Source organism: Hoplias malabaricus, chromosome 3, assembly GCF_029633855.1.
Source record: "Hoplias malabaricus isolate fHopMal1 chromosome 3, fHopMal1.hap1, whole genome shotgun sequence".
Taxonomy (NCBI): Eukaryota; Metazoa; Chordata; class Actinopteri; order Characiformes; family Erythrinidae; genus Hoplias; species Hoplias malabaricus.
In genome coordinates this window covers 67,435,859-67,460,609 of record NC_089802.1, presented here as the reverse complement: position 1 = coordinate 67,460,609, position 24,751 = coordinate 67,435,859, and the positions used below count along the sequence as shown (strand labels likewise).

Sequence of the window (24,751 nt, the reverse complement as noted above, 5' to 3'; positions counted from 1 at the left end):
AATGGAATTTAGCACATTTTTTCTTTCTTCTGTGCGCCTCTGAAGAAGATATTTAGCATGTTATCGTCTTGATCTCATACCAGGAATAGTATTCTGCGAAAATATGAACGGGAAATATTTTGAGGAAGTGATTAGTGCTGCGGGGCATTTCTCAGAGATTTTGGTATTTCGGCAGAGAAGATCTCTCACTCAATGATGACCTCATGCCTTCTACTTTCTCTTTTCTGACACTAGACGGCGCGCCTGAGAGAGAGTCCATATATATAGGCACGCCGTTTGGTATATGTTTCATCTGTAATATCAATTAATGAACAGTTTTCATTTACAAAGGACAAAAAACATTCTCAAGTGTCGTACACATCACTTGTAAGACATACTAAGAGCGTCTCATGTCGACTTAACATCAGTGGATGCCTTATCTCGACAGTCAGTCAGTGAGTAGCAGGAATATCGGTCTGCCGTGGATGAACCTTTGTAGGCCTTTTCTGACTTTTAAGTGTATTAAATGTATTCATGAATGTTGCATGTGTGTGGTTTAGTTTTTAGCCGTTTAGTTCAATTTACGCCCATTGACCAAGGTCTTTCTGTGGGGCGCCCTCTAGCGCGGAGCGGAGTCTTGTTGATGGTGAAAGAGAAACAAGGGAAATAGGAAGTGTCCAGATACAGGCTTTAGTGACAGCTCCGCCGTGAACAGTAAAATGGCAGGTAACTAGAAACATTTCTTTTCATTTCTAACTTTACAGGTTATTTTCAATGTCTTTTGCTGTCACCGAAAATCGACATGTGATACGTACCACACTCATTTATCACATAAAGTGGGCGAATTGTCATAAGGTTATTGTGTTTTGGGCGGATTAGCAGAAGCCAACACGGTAGTTAAGGTCAGTGGGAGACAGCGTAGTTCTGAATTGATTATCTCTACATCCTTCTCTATAAAATGGGCTTTGAAATTTCTCTCGTGTTCATCCACATTAAGTCTTATACGTAATGTTCCTATTATTGATGATCTATGTGCTTAACGTGAGCTAAACCCGGCCTGTGTCGTTTCAGGATAACAGCACAACGGCAGCTAACGTTAGCTCGTAGTTAACGTTAATATTGTGTCATTTGGAATAGACGTATATGTCCTGTCAATGCTGTAGAGTTAATGTGAAATCATAAATGTAGTTTGTTTGTTTGTTTTGTTTGTTTAGTGAATGGCGAACGGCTGCTGAGTGTATATGTGTGTGTGAGTGTGTATAAAATTAGTATTTGTGTGTGTGTGTGTGTGTGTGTGTGTGTAAAATGCTTTCCGTGGTCTTTGTAAATAGGAAAGATAATCAAACTCAAAGCACTGAAAATGTGTGTTATTATTTGATGTTTTTAGCCTCCTTATTATAATAAAGTAGCAAACAATGTTTTTAAAAGAAATATTTTTTTGTAAATATTTATTTATGAAGTGTATCTCACATGAGGATAGAAGAAGAATCAAATTGCTTTGCAGTCCCTGGTTGAACCAGTTTCTGATACATAGACTTGGCCCCTTGCATGGAGTCAGCCATATTTAAAATAGGTTCATGGCAGAATCACTGCACGGTGGTGCAGCATGTAGTGTCACAGTTCCACAGCTCCAGGGTCCTGCTCCGGTCCAAAACCATAGGTTGGCAGGTGGATTGGCGATTCAAAAGTGTCCATAGGTGTGAGTGAATGTGAGTGTGTGTATCACACTGCGAAGGTCTGGAACCCCCTCCAGGGTGTGTTCCTTCCTTGCGCTCAGTGATTCCAGGTAGGCCCCGGACCCACCGTGAACCTGAACTGGACAATTGGTTACAGATAATGAATGAATGAATGAATGATACACACAGGCAACGAGGTGTCAGGTTTCATAAATCATTGATTGCACGTTTAAAAGGAACATCTACGTTTGTGGGGAAATGCTGTTCTCTCTGGTTTGTTTACATTCAGGAGTACAGCGTCTTTTAAGGTGGATCTGAATTTATGAGGAAAAAAACAACTGTTTGTACATGGCTAAAGTTTAAATTGTCTAAGATGGTATTCACTGTTTAAACTACCACAGAAACTCATTTGTTACTCGAGTTGTTTAGTTTTGTAGAACTTTCGGTGTGTTTACTTTCATTCAGTTAGTGTTTCTTGAAATTTTTCTGTTCCATCGACAGCAAAAATAACTCATTATTACTCACCTATGGAGCAGGAAAAGATAAATATCCTCATCTCGGTTTGTGCTTTTCAACATTTGGAGGAATTTTTGTTGTCAGATAAAAACCTCAAACAGGTTTGAAGCACGGAGCGTCCTCAGAATTCTTTTAAAAAGTGTTTTTAGAACACTGCCTATAAAGGTGTACTGGATGAGATTTAGTATGAGTGACCTTTGGTGGCAAAGTAGGTGAAAATACAACAATGTTTTTATTTAACAAACACTCTACAGTCTAAAAAATATCTGTACTGAAGGCAGTTTGATAGTTTGTACATTCAAAAGTGTAAACAGGTAGCACTGAATAAATGGTTAATTTAGCAAAAGGAAGAGGCTTGTTGTGTTATATTTATGTTATGTTTACCTGGTCTGCTGTTACAAACATCGAGTTCACCACAACATTCCACATTGACTATACCCAGTAAACCCTTAATCTACAGTAAAGTGGCTTATAATTTGAATTCCCAGAACATGTTTTTTTTTCAGACAGGTTTTCTCTGGCACAGAGAATGTACAACTACGAATTTGGTACCTGTTCTTGAAATAGCATGCACCACACACATAAAAACGTTTGTAGAGACCAGATAAAATTGGATTCAACTTCTTACCTATTGTAGATGTAGGTGTTCAATATTTCATGCACAGTTTGTGTAATCTCTAAGAAACCATGAAGCAATAAGGGTGAATTGGGGAACAAAATGAACATGAGCCTAAGTCCACCATACTTAGTGCCAAGAGTTGGCTTGTGGGGTGGCTTAGGGATCGAAAGCTTATCATCCAACATCTGGGCCTGAATCCACTAATGTTCTTGTAGCTGAATCCAGTAAATCCTCCCAAAAAATATTCCAACATCTAAAACTATCTGAGACAGTGTATCTGGGTACAAACTTCCTATTGATAATCTTTATGAGCACAGCACAACCAAAATCTTGTGTGTCCACAAACATTTTGTCACAGTGAATTTTTAGGCATCTCTAAGATTGTTCTCGTCTATCTCTATTTGGTTCTTCTCACAGGTTTTTAAAGCTGGAATGTGGTGTAGGCTGGGATTTTATGGCCTTTGTAACAACTCGTTTTTGTGGTCTGGGCCATCTTGAATCTGTAGGGTCTTTGTCTCTGTGGAAGATCCACTGATAATCTTCCCATAATATTTTTCAAATTCCAGGTGCTCCCTATCCATGACATGATGAAAAACCACTGGCAAGCTTCCAAATACATTTTCCATGACCTTTGATCATATTTAGCAAATGCTAAAGTATTCAGAAAGGTTCAGTCTTTATCAACCTTCTTAACGGTTTACATACAATTGGTGATTGTGATATTTACCTTCATCTGATGCTGTAAAAATCAGAAAAGCCATATTTCAGGTTTTTCACTGAAGCATAAAAAGGTTTTGGTGCAAGTCCCTTAAGCAGTTAAAGAAATGAGGATCTGATCTTTATATTTTAATTCAATAGAAATTAACATGATTACAGTATCAGTAGGCTAGACAGTTAAAGATGTATGACGTTTGGCAGATATCCAGAATGCTGTACACTGCTAATAAACTTATGAATAAAGGCTGTTGTAGCCAGTGTCTACCTTTTATTTGTGCAGTGTGGTATTCACACTGTCCCATGAATAAAAATGCTCCTCATGAAGTATTAAACATTGTTTAATCTTTACAGGTCTATCTTTATATTTTGAAGATGGTCATGATGATCTAGATGACTGTGAGTATTCATACTTCTGTATGTTTGTGGTTATTTATCGGAATGTGAGGGATTTATTGAAATTGAAAGGGAATTCAGTGGCAGCCATACTGGAGTGGATAATTTTTGAGTATGCAGGCTTGAAGAAATTTATTTTGCAAAGTGGTAAAATGTATTATTATAAGTTGCTTTGGAAAAAAAGAAATGATAAATGAATAAGAAATATATTCATGTGGTAAATCAAGGAAAAGTGAGCAGCGGGACATCAGGACTAGAGTTAGGGTTTCATTAGTACCTCTAAAATTTAGTCAAGAAGTGGCCCTTGTTCCACAAACTTTATTGTCTATTTTATTTCCAGTCGGATTTGATGATTATGGTTCAGAATGTGATGGCATACGGATCACAGCATTCCTGGACGCAGGGCAAGATAACTTGACTCCTCTGGGACGCCTAGAGAAATATGCCTTCAGTGAGAATGTCTTCAACAGGTGAGCAACAGTAATGATTTATTTTTGAGCATTCAGACCTCTAGGGGTGGCACTATTTAGCTGTATGAAACATCTATGTGGATGCAGGGAAAAATAAAAATATTTATGTTTTGTAATTGTAGTTTTGTGTTCTTGCGAAAGTGATTTGCCCTCTCATATAGAGCTTCGCAGAGGGATATATCACCATGTAGACATTTTGCAGGAGTTTGTGTTTAAAATCCTCTACTACAAATTCCTACTGTAAAAACGCTAGAGAATCATACCCTGTTCACCCAATTTTTTCCCCAAATATACAGTGAAACTTGCTTAAACACTTTGTTATTTAAAACTAATAGGATATTTAAAATTTTATTTCTGGATTTTGTTTTTTTCCCCTGCCAAATACCTACAGTAAAAAACACATGAAAAGCTACAGGGCCATGAAAAAATGATAGAATGATCTGTCTACCAAAATCCTTAATTATCATTAACTGCCCAGTACCATTTTTAACTCTGAGAATTAAAAAAAAACTAAAGTTTATTTCCTAGAGTCTTGCTTTCTCAATTTTAAAAAGTAAAAAATTTATTCCTGAATTGCATGTAATTTTACTGTACAAATTTTTCTTTGTGAAATTTGTCTTTTAAATGAGATGAAAATGTATTGAGGAAACAGGAATCCAGGAAATATAACAAGTACATTTTTCAATTTTGTTATGAGACACATTCAGAACAAAAGATGATCCAGGAAAAAAAAATGTATAGTAAAATTACATTTACTCCAAAACTATGTTAGTTATTTAGATCTATTTTTACATGCTAGTGTCAGATTTAACAGGCTATTTAAAACTGAAGGAACAGGAAATCTTTATTGTCATACTACATGTTCAGTGGGCCGCAATTTAAAAAAACAGCACAAAAATAAATAATGATTGAGGATTTTTTTTTCATATGCTAATGTCAGATTTAACATATTATCGCTGCTGAGGCAATATGGATTTGGAAATAAGCAATAAGTACTTTTAAGTAAGTTGTTTCTTTTTTTTCCTCCTCCCCTCCTCAGAGCACATCTGTAGATTTTAGGTTTTAGACTGTAATATAGTGAGCAGTACTACTGTATACTATATGGAGCACTAGGGTATGAGTTTTCAGCCCAGGTAGCCACACGATACTCACTAGTATGATTGAATGAGCAAGACACCTTAAGATATATCCATCCTAACATCATTTAAATTTTAATTCACTTCTGTAAAAGTTACATGCTCTAATTTTAAGTCACATGGAATAATTCTGATAATAATTCTAAGCTGCAAGAAATTGGCAGTGCCCTTTTTTTTGCTTAAAGGACCTCAGTGAAGATATAATTTTTTTCAGAAAGAAATGTTTCACATAATTTCCATAGTGTAAAAATGTTTTTAACATATGCTCATATAGTGTGTATTAGCCACATATGCACATAAAGCCTATATGTTGATGATATTATAAGAAATATATTATGGTTTGGAATTTTGGTACTCGGTAGCACACTTTCTGCCTCACTAGATTAATGTTCATGACTGTTGACTCTTTAGGCAGACAAAAGCCCAACAACCTAGAATTTATACTCACAGCACAGCTGTGTAAACACTTAACCAATAAAAGCAAATGAATGGAATGCTCTCTCTTACTTATGATGTAAAACGAGAGACCTCAAAACATACTTTTATTGTTTTTTTTAGACAAATCGTTGCACGTGGGTTATTAGATGTTCTACGAGAGTTCAGCGACAATGAGAATGACTTCATCAGTGTCATGGAGACAGTTGCTAGAATGTCTGAAGATGCAGGTATGTGTTAAGCGTTTGTAATTCTAAACTTTTTTTACTCTGAGTACTCATACTCAAATTACAGTGAAAAGACTAACAAGGTAGCTAGTGTTTCTGTAATGTTAAAGTTCAGAATTCACAGATGAGCTAAAACATTCAAATGACCTTCTTGTTTGTACAGTCATTGTTCATTTTGACAGATCCACTTTCCATTAGTGGTACCTTTTAGTTCTGCATTTACACACTGTAGACCAACTGTTCCTCTGTACACATTGTTAACCCCCTTTGGCACAGTTTTTCTGGTCAGAACCACCACTGGACCATGACAGTTAAGGTATTATTTGAGTGAGAAATTATTCTCAGCAGTACTAACATAAAATGGTGGGCCATGTTAGTGTTTGTTACACTGGTAGGAGTGGATCAGACAGCAATGCTCCTGGAGTTTTTCCACGCATTTAAGTGTCACTGCTGGATGGAGAATGCCCTGTGACTATGGTAGGTGTGTCTATTAGAGTGGCCAGCGAGTGGACACAATGTTTGATAAATTCTGATCTACTCGAAAATCCCAATGTCACTACAGTGCTAAGAATGATACTGCACTCAAATAATACCTCCTCTGTTTTGGTTCTAAAGGGGCACTGACTTACAATAAGGAGAATTGAGCCTCAGTCATTGTTACTCCAGGCCCAGCACTGCAGAAACGGCACTTTTGAAATTAATACTCTCCCAGATGGCGTGGAAATGGAAATGTTGGAAAATGTTTGTGTGTTGCGTGTTTCAGAGCCAACGGTACGAGCTGAGCTAATGGAACAGGTACCAAACATTGCCATGTTCCTTCATGAAAATCGACCTAACTTCCCAGCAGCTTTCTCACGATACTTGGTGCCCATTGTTGTACGCTATCTCACTGACCCTAATAATCAGGTATGTATTTTCTAGAATTGTTTCCTGTTATGCAATAAAATCAATCATTTCTTGGTGCTACATTTCTACACATCAGAAATGTCAGTATATTTTGGTTAAGAGGAGTTTCAGTCATGATAATCTTGTTCTAGGTGCGAAAGACAAGCCAGGCAGCTCTGCTGGTGCTGCTGGAACAGGATCTTGTTTCTAAAACTGACATGGAGGGGAAAGTTTGCCCTGTACTTTTGGAGCTCACTGAACCAAGGAGTGATGATGACTATAAGATTGAGGCTGTGGCGGTAAGAGTGATATTACGTTATCAGAGCAAATATACATTTCAGTTGTGTTTAATAATTGTTTTAAAAGGCCTGAGAAAATGGTAGTCTGTAGATATGCAATCAAATGCAAATGTTTGAATTCCACGTTTAATAAACGTATTTATTTATTTATTTATTTTGGGAAGGTGCTAAATAATTACAGTAAAATAATTACAGTTGAAATGGGCTATAATTGTGCAAAAGCCTTAATTTCTAGTATGTTATATAATATTTAATATTAAATAAACAGTCAATGTTAAAAGATGTATATGTGTTCTCTGTAGAAGATATTTTCTTATTTTTGCATATAGTTATAGTCCAGATTTTCATTGTACTGAAAAGTGTTATATTGAAAGAAATAATGCACTGCACACTGGCACGATCAAACTTTGGTTGCATAAGTTACTTTTGATTACTGTAGGCCAATACACTGCTCTATAAATATATATTTGTTAGGTTCTAATATATAGGGTTTTTTTCTTTCCATTTCAATACCAGGTCATGTGTAAGCTGGTAACTATGCTAAGTAAGGACACAGTGGAGCACCTGCTGTTATTACGCTTCTGTGAGCTCTGCAGTGATGCCAGGCTCTTTCAAGTCCGCAAGGTACTTATGTTTTGAACTTAAGATTCATTTTTCATGATAATAAATAGCATCCGTGCAGCATGTTTGTTAAACCAGTAAGAGCTGTTGCATCTGAAGCTCTGTTTTGTGACACAGCATACATTTCAATCCTTCCACTATAATCTTCACCATTCGGTTAAATTTAATTTCAAATTGTTCTCAGCCATCATTCATCCTCAGTCTCTAACCTGTTTGCTTTCTACTAAAATTAATTATAAAAATAGGAACTCCTTACTCAACCAAGCCTCTACTCTTCTGGGAATGTTTTGTGCGGTTTGTTGGAACATTTCTGTGAGGAGCTGGTGGCATTCAGCCACAAGCACATCAGAAACTTATTGATGTTAGATGATTAGTACTGGATCACAAATGCTTCTCTCCTCATCACTCCAGAGAATGCAGTTTCACTGTGCCACAACCTAATATTGGGGGCTTTATGCCTCTTTAACTGATACTTGGCATTGGGAATGGGACCTTAGGGTCACTACTATAAAGTGTTCTGAATGCTAGACAGCAATGGATGTACAAGAATTTAATAGTTACAAGCTGTGTCTGCAATTTGTTGATAGTGAATAATAGCTTAGATGTATTTTTAAAAAATAGTTTTTTTTAAGTGAACCCCAAAAATCCTGTACAATGCAAAAATATATATAGTTAATTATTTGTTTTAATTTGGATAATTTATAATTAGCATTGTGTTGCCTATCCACTGTTAAGAACTGTGGTTTTCTTGTTACTGAATGAAAGTAAGTATTTATAAGTAAGTATAAGTCTTAAGTATTTGTTCTCAGTGAATAATGCTGATATCTTATGTATGTTTGTATATGTTGATATGTTATGTATGATAACTTATGTATGTTTGGCCAAGATTGACAAGTAAGCTTAAATTATAAACTTTGGCACATACTTATCCACCAACTTTATTCCAACTAGGTTTGTGCAGCCAATTTTGGCGAGTTCTGTTCCATTGTTGGCCAAGAAGCCACAGAGAAAATATTGGTAAGGACAGAAAATTTACTTACTGGTAATTTATTTAGATCTGTTATTACATAATGTATCAGAAATATAGTTTGTAACTGTTTGACACAGGAACCCTGATTTTATTTTTGTATAAAACCTATTATCTACGAACCTCGGTGTTTCTCTCTCTGATCACTGTTTTCCCTGAACTTTTGATTGTGGTCCCAGATGCCGAAGTTTTTTGACCTGTGTTCAGACAGTCTATGGGGCATTCGTAAAGCCTGTGCTGAATGTTTCATGGTCGTTTCCAACTGTACATCTCCAGAGGTGCGTCGCACTCAGCTGTCCCCTCTGTTCATCAATCTCATCAGTGACCAGTCCCGCTGGGTATGTGTGAGGCAATACATGATTGAATGCACAAAAATGAGATAAGGAGAACATATTGTCTAGTAACTGATAAACTTTGTTCCATTATTAGATCCTTTGACTGTTTATAGCCTCACAGCTTTTCTCTGCTGTGTTCAGGTCCGCCAGGCTGCATTCCAGTCTCTCGGTCGTTTTATCTCCACGTTTGCGAATCCCTCCAGTGTTGCAGTCCACTGCCGTGAAGATGGAACACTGCACGAAATCCCAAAACTGCACTCAGACAGGTATAAATAGTGCAAGGCAAAAGAATAAACATAAATTATCCTAATGTTAATGATCAGGAAAAGGTTTTTACATTATATTCTAAACAAGATTGTGATTTAAGAGCAGGTCAATAAAATACAGATTGATTGATTCATCTAAAAAGCCCTTATTTATTGACAATTGACCACACATGCAAAGTTTTCCTGTGAATTTATTCTAGTGTTTGTGTTGCTTGTTGTTGGGTTTTTTTTGGGGGTGTGCGCTGTTGAATAAATATAATCAAAATAATAATGATAGCTATGATACTTTTACAGTGTTTTACAGTGAAGTATTTTCTACATGTGGTTACATTTAAGAGCCTAGTGTATCATTGTAAGTGTTTACACATGGTAGTTATTTAAGGAATAAAATTATATTTGTTTAATTGTATTTATTAGTCAAAATATCATGTTCAGATAGCATGAGCTCATTGGAACAAAATCTAGTCAGAGCATTTATAATTGAAACATTTTGGTGTAATTAAGCATGTGGTTACTTTCTGTCATTCATTCAGCTAAGCTGAGCATTTAAGCATGTGACTGGAATTGAACATTTCACATCAGTAGCAGTCCTATTGAAAAAAATTATATAACCTGTGTGATTCTAAGGAAAGCTGCATCAAGGAAAGTGTCATATGCACCGTCTTATGCATATTGCCCTTGGAAAGAAAGGTTTCTGATTGTGATTTTTGTCTCTACAGCAATGAGTACAAAGGAGGCTGTCGTGCTGCATCATGTGACAGCCCTGGCAAGTCAAACCAATGCTCAAACACTATCGGTTTACCAGCTCAAGCTACACAGGACAAAGTCAGTTCCTCGCTTCCATCTTCAGTCAAGACAGAGACAGTTGATTGTGATCTGAGACACTCTGAGAGATTAACTCCCAACCTGGACCCACAGACAGGTGACATCTATAACTCCTTCCACTACTGGAGACCACTACTCCCTGACATCAGCCAGGACTTGGAACTACTACAGGGAGGGGGAAAAGAGGAGGAGCAAGGACAGGAAATGGTAAAGGAGAAAGAAGCAGTTCCAGATTTAGACTCTGAGGGACCAGCCACAAGCTCCCAGATTCAGAAAGTTCTAGATTGCCTGCAGCCTCATCTGGATGACCCCGATGTACAAGGTGATTTAAAATATTAAAGATGATTTGTAATGATCATATATTAAGGTTGTATGTGTTTGTGCTGGGCGGCACGGTGGCGGAGCAGGTAGTGTCGCAGTCATACAGCTCCAGGATACTGGGGTTGTGGGATCCGATCCTGCTCCGGGTGACTGTCTGTGAGGAGTTTGGTGTGTTCTCTCCGTGTCCCCATGGGTTTCCCCCGGGTGCTCCGGTTTGCTCCCACAGTCCAAAAAACATGTTGGTAGGTGGATTGGTGACTCAAAAGTATCCATAGGTGTGAGAGAATGTGTGAATGTGTGTCGCCCTGTAAAGAACTGGCACCCCCTCCAGGGTGTGTCCCCTCCTTGTGCCCAGTGATTCCAGGTAGGCTCTGGACCCACCGTGACCCTGAACTGGATAAGCGGCTACAGCTGATGAAAGAATTTATGTGTTTGTGCTTGTGGGTGTGTAACTGAGTGTGAATAGACCACAGGCAAGAAAGGTGTTCTCTAAAACAAGGTTTTGCCATGCCATTCCAATCCTTTGACCCCAAAGAACCCCCAAAGAAAAGAGAGTGTGGGATGAGTAGAAGAGAATACTCTACAAGCATTTGAAGGAACCTGAGAGATTTTCTTTGGGGGAATGCATCAGATCACTTGCCATGTGTTCTTCAGTCTCATTAAGCTCGATAGGAGAATATTTTGTTTTCTTTGCAAGGGAGGCCACACAAATTAATATGAAATAATGCCAACAATTATGACACACAAAACCCACCCAGCCTCGCCATACCCTTTTAAAAATGTCCAATTTGTTGCTCTGCTTCATTCATTTAAATCTCAAAATCTGATGCTTTTCTATTTTTAAAGTAAATTGAAAATTGTTTCAGCGCCAATAAATATGTTTGTTTTATAATGGACTACTAATATATTATTATTCCTGTAGTGCCACCAGTGGATTGGTCTGTACTTGTTTGTGAACATGTCAGATTATAGATTGTTTATGTTTATAAATAGTAGCATTGAGTTATTGTTGTTATTTTGCTTCTCAGCTCAAGTGCAGGTCTTGTCAGCTGCACTCAAGGCTGTTCAGTTAGAGGTTCACACAGATGATGTGGATCAAGATGTCTCAGTGTCAGAAGGTGGGAGCACTGTGAATCCCAGCACCACAGAACAGCAAACAGACATGGATAAGCACCTCTTAACCTCTCCATCTACCTCACCAGTGCTTAAAGAGGAGACTGGACCAAGCTGTGTGGTAAGGGGAAGAGCTGCAATGGATTGTTTTACACAGTTCTGTTATTGTTCAGTGTCGAAGATTATATTACAGTTTCCCTTGGCCCTGTACATGTTACAGCCTTCAAAACAAGGTTGAGTATTAGCTTATATTGATTTTTGCTTGTCTGCACAGGAGTCTAGGCTGATGGTGAACATTGAAGAAGTTAAGGACCCTGACAAAAATGAAACATGTGAGGAGGAGAAGACAAAAGTCCAGGTAAATGATGGCTATGGTTTATCCATAACAAAAACTTTGTTCAAACACGAGGGTCCTCATAAGTGTTCTTGATACCAGAGCACCTTGGGCTCAAGGTCAGCATTCGACTTGGTGGTTGTGTCTTCTGACCTGAGGTTTTGTGTTTTGCACAAAGTTAAGGTAAAAAGTGGGGCTGAGCTATCAACTCATCACCAGCTGGTGATGAGTTGGATCAGATGTCAGGGAAAACATAGACCCGGTAGGCCCAAGTGTATAGTTAGGGTTTGCTGGGGGAAGCTGGCAGAGGACTTTGTCCAGATTGACTTTAACTCCCATGTTCAAGAGAATTTTCACATGTTCTGGAGGAGGTAGAACACATGGAGTCTAAATGGACCCTGTTTAAGACCTCCATTGTTGAAGCGGCTGCACAAAGCTATGGTCAAAAACTTGTTGCTGCCTACTATAGCAGCATTCCATAACCAGCTCTAAAGGGGAAGAAGGAGGTTTTTCAAGCTTGGCTGCATCAGGGAACTCCTAATTCAGCTGATGGGTACTGGCAAGTCAAAAAGGCTGTGGCTTTGGCAGCTGCTGAAGCTAAATCTAGAGCATAGGAGGATTTTGGACAGGCTATGGAGAATGACTCTTGGGTGGCCTCAGAGGTTTTGGAAAACAATTGTGTGCCACTTATCGGGGCATGACACTTCCCAGAGAAAGTATATGCTATCCAAAGCTCTGGATAGGATAATCCACCCGATAGACAAAGGAACAGTGAGGATTTTGCTCTGGCTGTGGAATGGATCAACTTTTTGCTCTATTGCAGATAATTGAAGGAGCATGGGAGTTTGCTACTCCATTCTACACATTTTGTAGGTCTGGAGAAGGCGCATGACTCCAACATATTCAGTGGGGGTGCTCTGGGAGTATGTGGCGTAAAGTGATCTCTTTTGTCTTGAAATTTGAGTGTGCTTTGTTTTCACATTCTCTGCAGTATGTCACACTTGGTCAGTGTGGGTGTTTGACTCCATCAGAGCTGTGTCTTTTCTCCACTCCTGTTTCTGTTTTTCATAGACAGTATGGCAAGGCCTAGTCTGGGACAGGGGGGCTTTTGTCAGTTGTCTCGTGAAGTGTCATTTTTGCTATTTGCCTCCAGCATGCACTTGAGCAGTTTGCAGCTGAGTATGTGGATCAGCACCTCCAAGCGTAAGGCCATGGCCATCTCCTAAAAAAGATGGCATCCTCCCTTCAGATAGGGGGTGGAAACCAACCTCAAGTGTTAGAGTTCGACTATCTCAGGGTTTTGAGAGGGATCATAAGATTGTCCATAGGTTAGGTGTGGCGGCTGCATTGTAGCCACTGTACCAGACCTGAGTTGTAAAGAGAGAACTGAGCCATAAAGAAAAGCTCTCCGTTTCCCAGTCAGTCTACATCTTTGCCCTCACCTATGGTCAAGAACTTTGGATAATAACTGAAAGGACGAGATCACAGATACAACTGGCCAAAATGAGTTTTCTCCTGCAGTTTGTTGGCATAGTCCCTGTGAGGAGCTCAGCAATTCAGGGGGAGTTCAGAGTTGAGCCACTGCTCCTTCCCACTGAGGGGAATCATTTGAGGTAGTTCAGGCATCCAATGAAGATGCCCCTGGATGCCTCCCACTGGAAGTATAACCAATAGGGAGGAGACACAGGGGTACGCCTAGGACTTGCTGGAGGGAACATATCTCTTGGCTGTCCTGGGAATGCCTGGGGATAGCCCAGAAGGAGGTAGAAGAAGTTACAGTGGTTTGAGATGACTTAAATGGTTTAAAGATATTATGCACTGTAGAGAGCGAAATATGCAAATCTCTTCCAATATTCCTTTGAGGAGCATTGTGCAGCAAAGATGGGCAAAGGACTTCCATTTTGTCAAACAAACACAAAGACTGGGTATTGCTTTTGTACAAAACTAGGTTCCATAGTGTGGCAGCTTTTTCTGATGTTGTGTATATGCTTATAACGTGATTTAAAAACAAAAATATGCTAAAAAAGAGAGAAATACTATTTTAGTTACAATTTATTTGTATGTTATATATTAAATACAATACAAATAAATATATAAAAATACACTACACTTGCATTTGGTTTGTCAGACTTATATATCAATGTCACGCTACATTTATTTCCCGCTCTCCTTCAAACTGGCAGGATGTCATTCCTCAGCAGTTGTTAGATCAATACTTGTCCATGACTGATCCAGCCCGGGCTCAGACAGTGGACACAGAAATAGCCAAGCATTGTGCATTTAGCCTTCCAGGAGTGGCCCTAACACTGGGCAGACAGAACTGGCACTGCCTCAAGGACACCTATGAAACCCTTGCAACTGATGTACAGGTGAGTGTGTTTATTTACAGTGTATAATATATCCACATGACTCTCAGGTCTGTAGACCATGTAAAATAAATTATCAGCTATTTTCTTCATTTTCATGTTATAAAATAACCATTACACTGACTCTTCTGACTCAATGATGCCTACAATGCTATTAATTACTCACTCACTGTTTGCTACACATTTGTAGTAAAATATGAATTATTGCTCTCTTAAAGCCCCTGGGAACCCATTTTGAAATTTTGTGGGGTTTTTTTGTATACTTGTAAATTGTAGGTGTTATGTGAAATGTTCAGCAAAAAAAACACAAAAAAAAAAGAAATATGATAAATCTCTCATCAAAAATGGCCATTACTGCTTTCCTCTTAATGTAGAGTTGGCAGTCCTAAAAGTGGGTAATGCTTATGTCACCATTACCCTGACCAATCACCAGACTACCATAGCCATGCCTCCTCTCTGAGTTGAAGAGACTGGTGAGCTAAAGCTTAGCTGGAGAGAGTGAAAGACATAAACAGAGCAAACAGAACACAAAATAGTACTGAACGAGCCTGAATGAATTAAGTCTGAGTACAGCAGAGATAGCAGCAACATTTGGTTGGCGTGTTTAATGGCGTATCACCAGAGATATCAGCCGCAATTGGCTGGCGCGCAGAGCAGAGTAATGGCATGGAAGGCAGACCCATTCGGTCGGCAGTACAGGGAAGATAGCGGCCACACTGGCCACAGACACATAAAAGACAAAAGACATCCATATGTTCATATATGAACGTCTGTATAATGCCAATTCTATTGCCTATTTTGATCCATTTTATTGTGTAATGTTATCTTGTGTAAAATGACAACGGCAGTTCATAGTAAAAACCCAGTGACTGTCCGTTCTCAAGGCTGTTTGTTGCCATGGTAACGTAAACAGCATTTTTTTTCTCCATGTGAGTCACACATGGTCATTAGTATATATTAGACATATTTGAGGAGAGATTGATCATATTTCTGTTTTGTGTTTTTTATTTAAACTTTGTTTTTTTTTTTTGTATAATTCTAAACTTGGGTGTTATGTGAAATGTTCAGCAATTTCAAAATGGGTTCCCAGGGGCTTTAAATGCATAACATTACCTTGATGGGGCATTGAAAATACACTGAACTTTTGACAGTGGAAAGTGCGTCGGACGCTGGCGTTCTCAATCCATGAGCTGGCAGTGATTCTAGGAGATCAGCTCACAGCTGCAGATCTGGTGCCCATTTTTAATGGTTTTCTCAAAGACTTGGATGAGGTGCGAATTGGAGTTCTCAAGCACCTGTACGATTTCCTCAAGGTGAGACTCTAAAGTTGCAGTTTTTCTATTTTGTTAAATTCCATATTGTGTGTTTGTATGCATTTTAATAGGGTAATTAAGTAGTCAAATGACACACTAATGGTACATGTCTGGAATTTTTTAAGTTGCCTGCTGCATTTACACCAGCAGGTCAAATAAAATACAAGGGATTAAGAAAACAATGACTAATAGTTATAGGTTTCATAATGATACTAAGAACTACTTTTTTTGAGGACTTGGCATGATGTAAAGCAACTGTACATGTACAAGTCACATATTTAGAAAGAAATCTAGTGATTTTAAATAAATGTATACTCAGATATTCTGTTTTAATAGATTACTTAAGTAATGAATAAATATCTTGCAGATATCTAAAGATTTTGTATATCATGGCTGTCTGATTTAAAAACAAGTAACTCCATTTGTCAATTTCCAATTTACTATATCATTTGTACTTCAAATTTTGTAAAAAAATTCATGATGAATGGACCAATAGAAATTCTCCAGAACTACTTGGAATAAAGTATTTTTATTGACTTCCATTGAAAATGAAGGCTTTTCTTTCTCCTGTAAAGTTGCTATTTGAGATACATGTTTTTATTGGACAGCGACAATATGTGAACATCACACTGAGTACAGTAGAGGAATCCTGATTTTGATTTTGTTTTTATTTTATTATATTAACACAACAAATGTGAATCTGGTTGGGGTGTTTGTGTTTATTATTTAAGTAGCTGGTTGATTGCTTGTTGTTAAACACAAATATATATGAACAAAATAATAAAGTAGTTTAGGACTATAAACAACTCACAAACTAATAATTCCATCTGTGATGAATGTATACCCATAGACAATTTGTCTTTGTCTCTCCAGCTGCTACATGCTGAAAAGCGTAGGGAATATCTGTATCAGCTGCAGGAGTTCATGGTGACTGACAACAGTCGAAACTGGAGGTTCCGCTATGAGTTAGCTGAGTATGCAACATATCAGTTATTTGAGTCCTTGCTGACTTATATCTCTTTGCTTATTTTTGTGGTAATTAGTTCTATTTTCCCTCAGTTATTCATGTTAATTTTATGGCCTTGTGTTTTTTTTTTGCTTGCCTCTATCTAGGCAGTTGATCCTGATTATTGAACTGTATAGCCATTATGACGTGTATGACTACCTCAGACAAATAGCACTCAACCTTTGCTCTGACAAAGTCTCAGAAGTACGGTGGATTTCCTACAAATTGGTGAGTCATCTCTCCATGTGTCACACTTTGGGTCAAGATGGAATTTTAAAGACGTTTAAAGATGTTAAATATACAGCCTCCAAAAAAATGAACATGTTGGGGGAATCTATTTTAACATAATCTCAAATTTATCTAAAGTACATGTGTTAGTGTAGTTCCTTAATAATGCAGTAAGCCATTAAACTTCAATAAATTATGTTTATGTTTGAGCAAATAATGTTGACTCTGTGCAGTATGTCTAAAGACAGTTAAAAGGGATAGATAATTTTATTACAGTGTTTGAATGAGGAAAATGTGTGTTTGTAGGTGGTGGTGATCTTGCAAAAGCTGTACTCCTGTGGAGCTCATGACCTCAGTCTGAACTTTATTAATGAGCTGGTAGTGAGATTCTGCCACTGTCCGAAATGGGTTGGACGACAAGCGTTTGCCTTTATATGTCAGGTGAGCTGAAAATTATTTACGAGTTTCTTCTAAGTAAAAAAAAAAAAAACCCACAATATTCAACTCTACTGTACGTACTACACAGGTGGGGATTTACTGCCATGTGACAAATGAGGAATATGGTAATGTTAATTGTACTGTTAAGAAAATATAACACTTTATGGAAGCCCAAAGACTGTGTTTCTACAGTCTCAATTCAGTCTTTTGGTTTTCAAATTTGTTTGTCCCCTTCCACCCTGTTCTTTAGTGGTGGTCCTGTATGAGTGCTAACAATTTGAAGAGCAGGGTGAAAATGGTGTAAAGAAATGTGCAGAGACACAGAGGGACTGCAGTGTTTAATTGTAGGACTGCAAAGTGATCCTATATGGTAACTGGAGCTGATAAAAAGGACAATGAGGATCGATAGATAGATTAATATATTTTCTTATTGTGTGTATTAAGTTATCCATTAATACACATTGTATATCACATTGTTTTTCTGGTGTGTGTGCAGGCAATTGTGGAGGAGGACTGTATGCCCATGGATCAGTTTGCCCAGCATTTGCTTCCCTGTCTGCTCAGTCTTTCCTCTGACCCTGTCCCCAATGTGCGCGTGCTCGTTGCCAAAGCACTTCGCCAAAGCGTGTTGGAAAAACGTAAGGCAATCTCTCACACAATTAAGAGCTGTCTACATAAAACTCTCCCGCTGTGCTGTTATTTTGTGAATATCTTAAGAAGGACGTTAAAAGAAAATTGCACAAATAGAAGATTGTATGACTTTGACTGTTGTGGCCAGCAGCCTTGAGATTGGCTTATTGGCTTAAGGCTGGTTCATACCTATTGCAGATGCTGCAGTGGTACATTTGCAGTGCTTACTTATTTAGCAGCTACTTATTTGCCTTTTCCATTCCACCTTGAACTCATTGCGCTGGCTGATTACTGCTGTGTCCCAAACCACACCTACCTGAACTTTACCTTCTACACTACTGGGGTCTGTTTTCTTTGTTGTTCATCTCCACCTTAAACTTTGCAGAAGCCACAGGCACTAGGACGTAATTGCTTCGCCATTTAAGGTAGAACTGGTAATTGAGACATCAGCAAAATATTAGCAATGTTTTATTCATGTTAAGAAGTAGAGGGACATAATGCAATGAAATTAAGTGAATGCAGTGCTTATCATGATTAATTGAAATAGAAAATACTAATATTTGTGGCTTCCTTAGCCCTTCATAGCTCTTTGTTTGAAGTGTGCCCCTGAAAAATCAGTATCAAGGCGTATATAACCCTCCCACTAGGCCCTACCCCTCCTTCCTAATGAAGAGACTACCCCTACTCTTAGGCAAAACGGGGGGTTAGAAATAAGGGGTGAAAATGGATTCACCTTAAGTTAGTTAATTGTGAACATTACCTCATTGTCAGAATACTGCAAAACAATTTAACATTACAGTCCTTTAGTACAGGACACTAAGTTGAGTTGATATTGCATGAATTTTTGATGTTGACATTGTTATATATATATATTTTGGAGTGCTAATAAATGTGTCCCCCGCCCCCTCCTCAGCATACTTTAAGGAGCCAGGCAGTTCTTACTCGGATGAGCTTGAGGAAACTCTCTCTGAGCTGAGGATGGATAAAGACAGAGATGTGCGTTTCTTTGCCACCCTGGACCCCAATCAGAATGTCCTGGACACTGCAGCACTGATGTAGAGTCTATTTCTCGCTGCATTCACCAAATAAACACCAGCATGGACCATGATCAAGTCCAGCAGACCTCTGTGTGTGTGTGTGTGTGTGTGTGTGTGTGTGCGCGCGCACGTGGGTGTTTGTATTTGTTTTCATTTTTTTTCTATTTTAAAAAAGAAAACACACAGACACAGAAAATCTCATTTGTGGACCATCCCCTAAACCAGCATATTCAGAGCAACACCCCAGTGGACCCACAAAAGTGTATGGGCACAGAAGCCAGACCTGGAAACCATGGTGACTTTGCATTTTTAAAATTCTCTCCTCCACAGAAAACTGAAAACTGGTGCAAAGCTTCAAGCTGCCTCTCCAAATTAATTGTATATTTGCGACGGTCTTGTTACCTTCTGCATGGATTTCTTATGAGACAAAGACTTTCTTAGCTTATTTAAGCCGACTACATCTTTAGGATGAGTACTACCTAGCTCAGGGGGGACCTGATCTAAAGAGCAGATTTTTTTTTTCTTTTTTTGTAGCTCAAATGCCAGAAATTGGCATCAAGCTGAGCCTTGGTGATACTCATGTAGAGTTTCTGCATCTACCAATCACCTGTTTACTTGTTCCACAGAGAATTGCACATGTAGCTGTGGGGAAACATCTTTTCTTTTCTTTTCTTTTTTTTCATACCACTACAACTCAGGATTTAAAATGCCAATGTCCTTTTCTCTTGCTCATTTTTGTAGCAATATTGTTTTGGAAATATGGAATATGGACAGACATCTTTTAGTAGTGTCTACTGTTTTGTGTACAAATGTAAAATCATAATGGGTATCCTCTTATTTGTGTTTGTTACTGAGTGCAGTTTTAGAGAAAGAGGGAAAACCATGTTGACCAGATGAAAATGAACTACACTCTGTTCGTAAATACTGTCACAAAATCTGCAAATCTTCTGTAGCTTTGAAACCAGCAAGAGCTCAGGCATCACCTCCTGGTTAAGCATTAATAGGGTTTTTTTTTAAGATGACTGGATTTCTATGTTGTTTTGCAGTCTAAATGCCCTGTAACCAGAAGACTGATTCTTGTGTCCAAAGAAAGGAGAAAAGAGTGAACTCTTTAATCAAGTATTTACTAAACAATGGTATTTTAATCACTTTGTTGGTTTTAAATCAGGATCATTTTAACATTTTGAATAATTCATTGCACTGCACTTGTAGGCAAACTTGCCAGTAGCTGTTGCGGTTACACCGACCATTTAGCTTTTCTAAGCTGAATGAGAAAAGCTTGGTTCTCCTTAAAGGAATAGGTCAGTGAAAAATCTAATTCACATTATTTTTGATTAACCTAAACACAGTCAAATGGCCAAGACTTGTTTGGAGTCAGAATTTTGCTTTGCAAACAAAATGGCAAGGCTAATGTTGCTAACAAACACTGGAAGGCAACATTCACACAAATAGACCAAATACTTTATGTAATAATGCATTTCCAAAACTTTTCACAGACTATATTCATCACTTAAATACACATTACACCTCACTGAGCTCAAAGTAAACCTGACTTCACCTTATGCACAAAGATTCTAGTTGACAGCAGGACTGGTATTCACAAAGCTGTCATAAGTTAGAGGACTTGTCATTGAATGCATTGTGTAAAGTTTTGCTTTTTTATATATGGAAAACAAAAAAAACAGGAACACTCTACTTCGGAAGAATGAATCATTTTTACTTATTTATTGAATGATTGTGTCATTGCACAGGGACTTACATCAGCATTTGTTTAGCACAAATCATCCTTTCTTAAGCCTTAAGGCTCCATAGTAACGCTTGTCAACAACCAAACCCAAAAGCAATCACCGTGGCTACTTTACTCAGGTGATTTTGCTTGCAAGAAAACCTCCCAAAATAGTTTGTGAATATGTTGAATGCATTATCTAAAATGGTAAACATAGATTTCAGGTACATAGGGGTTTTATTTCCAACATTATAAGTCAATGTGTTTTTAAACACAATGATTACTCTGTTCAACCTAAAACATGTGTGCGGTATCATAGAAAATTGGGTGGTGGATATTTACCAAACTTATTTGAGCTATTTAGGTGACAATGTTAGCATATCAGGTTTTGTTTTAAACTAATGAAAAACTATAATGACTCCAAACGTCTTGGCCGATCGACTGCATCTGGTGTGAGGGGAAAACTAATGTAAATCAGATTTTTCTCTGAACTATTTCTGAACTGAACTGAACTGAACTATTTTAATATGACCCTTTTTTCAGAGTTGTATTAAACATCTCGGTTCAATGCAACAGTTCTGTATTATCATATTTTGTATAACTTTAAGCTGACTTCTTGTGTTTGGAACCTAGAATGTAATTAAGGCATGTGACTCTTATTAAGTTCAATATTTTTATTCTGATTGAAATTACGGCCAGTCTGTGGGATTTAGCACTGGATTTAAATTGGGAGTAGATACCAAGTCACTTGTCTTTTTTTTTTTTTTTTTAAATATATATTATTTCCACTTTGTATGTGTGTGTATATTACCATTGTTATGTTTCATCTTGTGGACCATGCTAACACTGGGGTACATATGATTAATCTTATCTACATTCTGTAAAGTTTGAGATTCTTCTTTGTTCATTTTACTCAGTGTGCAGAAACTTGCTTTTAGTGAGGCACAGACATGTCCCTGTCTGAATAAGTAATCCTCCACTAATATTCTGAGATATGATAAAGCTGTTTAAACCACTTACAGAGGAAGTGAATAACATGGATTATCTCGTTACAATAGCAATTGTCAAGGGGTGGGATACATTAGGCCGTAAATTTTTGAAGCATGGAATGTGGGCAAGCATAATGTTCTTAGTGATTTTGGCCAAAACAACAAGGGCCAAATTATGAAGATCATAATGATTTGATTAGAACAGCTCCAAAATAGTAGCTTTTATTGGCTGTTCCCAGTATGCAGTGGTTAATACCTACCAAATGTGGTCTAAGGAAGGACAACTGGTCAACCAGTGACAGGGTTATGGATACTCAAGGCTAGCCGGTCTGGTCTGACCTCACAGAAGAGCTACTGTAGCACAAATTGTGATTCACTGTTTGTTCTAACAACATTCTATCATTAGCCAGGATAAACTTTTTCAGATGTTTTTGATACTGATATTTTCACCAGATGGGCTAACATTTGTATGTATATGTATGTATATATTCAGGGTCTCTCCAGATCCTTAAAAAGTCTTAAAAAAATCAATTTAGGCCTTAAAATGTCTTAAAGTCTAGCTTTAAGAAAAATTATTTGTTTTATCCATCTTGTTTATATTAAGTAAAATTCATTGTGCAATGATTTTAAAATATGAAATTCTTCCATCTTTTGTAATCTTTGCTCCGTGTAGTGATTTCTTTTTCTTTCCTTTAAATGCACCATGATGTGAGGCCATACACAAACATCTGAGGTTGAGGAAATCAATAAGAACAATGATATAACATCACATGTACTCTCTCAAACCAATCAGCAAGAAAAATGCATTAGTTTACAATCAATACAGTAATTCCATATTCAACTCACTGCCTTAAAGTCAGAAAATATGTATTTGGTTCTTTGCACCAATAATCATGAAACCAAAGAACTGTGGAAACCTGTACAGACACAGGGCAAACACACCAAACTCCTCACAGACACAGCAAGATTTAAACCCACAACCTGCAGTTGTGTGAGAGTGACACTACGTATTGAGCCACTGAGTCATTAAGTCATTCCCTGCCCATGTTACCTGTCCAACCATCGTGTTTTCTTAGAATGTATGTCACATTAAAGAAGTTAATTCACTGAGAATTCAGGCACTTTTTCACACTAGGAGCAACAAAGTGAAAACTGATGTAATCATTTGTGCAGCTGGGTCAGAATTTATTGGGGCTAAGTGAAATAAAAACACGTGTGCTGTGGAAAAAACAGCTGCCGCCAAATGTACAGGGTGAATCAAAAGTTGCAGGACAAACTTTGATCTGCATACCCCAGAAGGTAATTGGTAAGGGGGCCTATCTTTTAGGCTATGTCCGGAACATGACTGCCATCTTGAAAACCACCATATTGGATCATGGTTTTTTTCAGTGGGAAGGTGGTCATGCAGCATATAAAAAAATAAAAGGGTGTCCTGCGACTTTTGACTCACCCTGTAGTAAGTTAAAATTGTTTGCGATCACATTACTTTTATGTAATATCGTTAACTGCAAGTTTAAGGTTGTGTGGGTCAATAACAGTGCATGTGCATTACGTAAGCCTGTTGAAAGTAATCTATTTGGAGTCTACTGAGAAAAAAAAAAGACCTTTGGGTTGAAAGGGATTAGAGTCGCATGGGAAGTCAGAACAACAAGCTGCTAAGAAAAGCCATCAGCAAATGGCTACAATCACACTACACTAAGCAAATTAACTCCTGCAACTCCAGTAGGCAGGTAAGCAAGCGGTCAGCTGGCCTGGATCAGTGGTCCTCAAACGTGGTCAAGGTCCAGTCCTAAATTAAATATACAACACCATTTACAAAAAGATTGGGACATATTTCTCAGTCTATAACTTGACTTTTGTAAATATGAACAAATTCTGAATTTAATGGCTGTAACACATTCCAAAAAAAAGTGGGGCAGAAGCAAAAACATTCACCAAAAACTCTGCAAGTAAAAATAGGTCATGAGAGAACTGTCAAATAGCTCAAACTTTTTTTTTTTTGCAAAGTTTCAAAGAATTGTGGTCTTTTATTATCTACTGAAATGATTCAGGAAAGCTGGTTAAATACCTGTCCATGTAGGGCAATGCTGGACACCAATGTGGAATTAGCCTGCAGTCCAGATGTCTTCTATTGCTCACCATACAGAGGAGAATCAGGCAAAGATGACCATGGACTTTTGAAGTCTTATCAAGACAAAAGTGGGAAAAGATTCCACTTGCAAACTTTAACAATTAATGTCCTCACTTCCAAAATGATTAAAAAGGAAAGATGAAGTAATACAGTAGTAAAAATTCATCTGTCTTAACGTTTTTTGGGTGTGTTGCAGGCATTAACGTCTTTATTTACAGAACACAGCCATGTTGTTCAGTGAAGATATTGGATTTTTTTTGTCAGTTAAATGGATGATCAAATCAAGGCTTATTTTTTTTATTGCATTTTAAAATGTCCCCAGTGTTCTTGAAATCTTGAAATAGGGTTTGTACTATGTTGTATATTTAATTATTACACATAAATTTGTAGGCTGCTTATAGTTTTATGAACTACAAAAAATGGCAAATGACTTGTGGCTCATTCAATAATATTGTGAAGCTGAATGAACAAATACATGAAGTGTATTAAACTGCAATAACAATATTAACCTATAACTTTTGGGAAGGTTTTACATTACACTTTGTAATATTTCTATGATTTGATGGTATTCAGCCCTAAGAGAACTTGGGAAGTTCTAGATCACACATACCCGTTCATCCAACAGGTACAGGAACACTCCAGCCATCACTCCAGAAAACCTTCTATCCCACATGTGCTACTGAGCCTGGCTTT

At 37.8% G+C, this 24,751-nt stretch overlaps 1 protein-coding gene across 1 annotated transcript; it reads left to right on the top strand.

Annotated features, from left to right (window-relative positions):
- The first annotated feature begins 336 nt into the window (after window positions 1-336).
- On the top strand, window positions 337-22,541 carry ppp4r1l (protein phosphatase 4, regulatory subunit 1-like). The gene is made up of 21 exons (XM_066666450.1): window positions 337-434; window positions 603-705; window positions 3,859-3,903; window positions 4,241-4,370; window positions 6,065-6,171; window positions 6,932-7,074; window positions 7,206-7,352; window positions 7,869-7,976; window positions 8,925-8,990; window positions 9,180-9,338; window positions 9,477-9,601; window positions 10,321-10,748; window positions 11,776-11,981; window positions 12,135-12,218; window positions 14,378-14,563; window positions 15,712-15,873; window positions 16,747-16,847; window positions 16,987-17,107; window positions 17,414-17,548; window positions 18,042-18,183; window positions 19,089-22,541. Exons 2-21 carry the CDS (start codon window positions 699-701, stop codon window positions 19,232-19,234), a joined length of 2,748 nt encoding a protein of 915 aa, XP_066522547.1. The 5' UTR covers window positions 337-434; window positions 603-698; the 3' UTR covers window positions 19,235-22,541.
- Window positions 22,542-24,751: the final 2,210 nt, after the last annotated feature.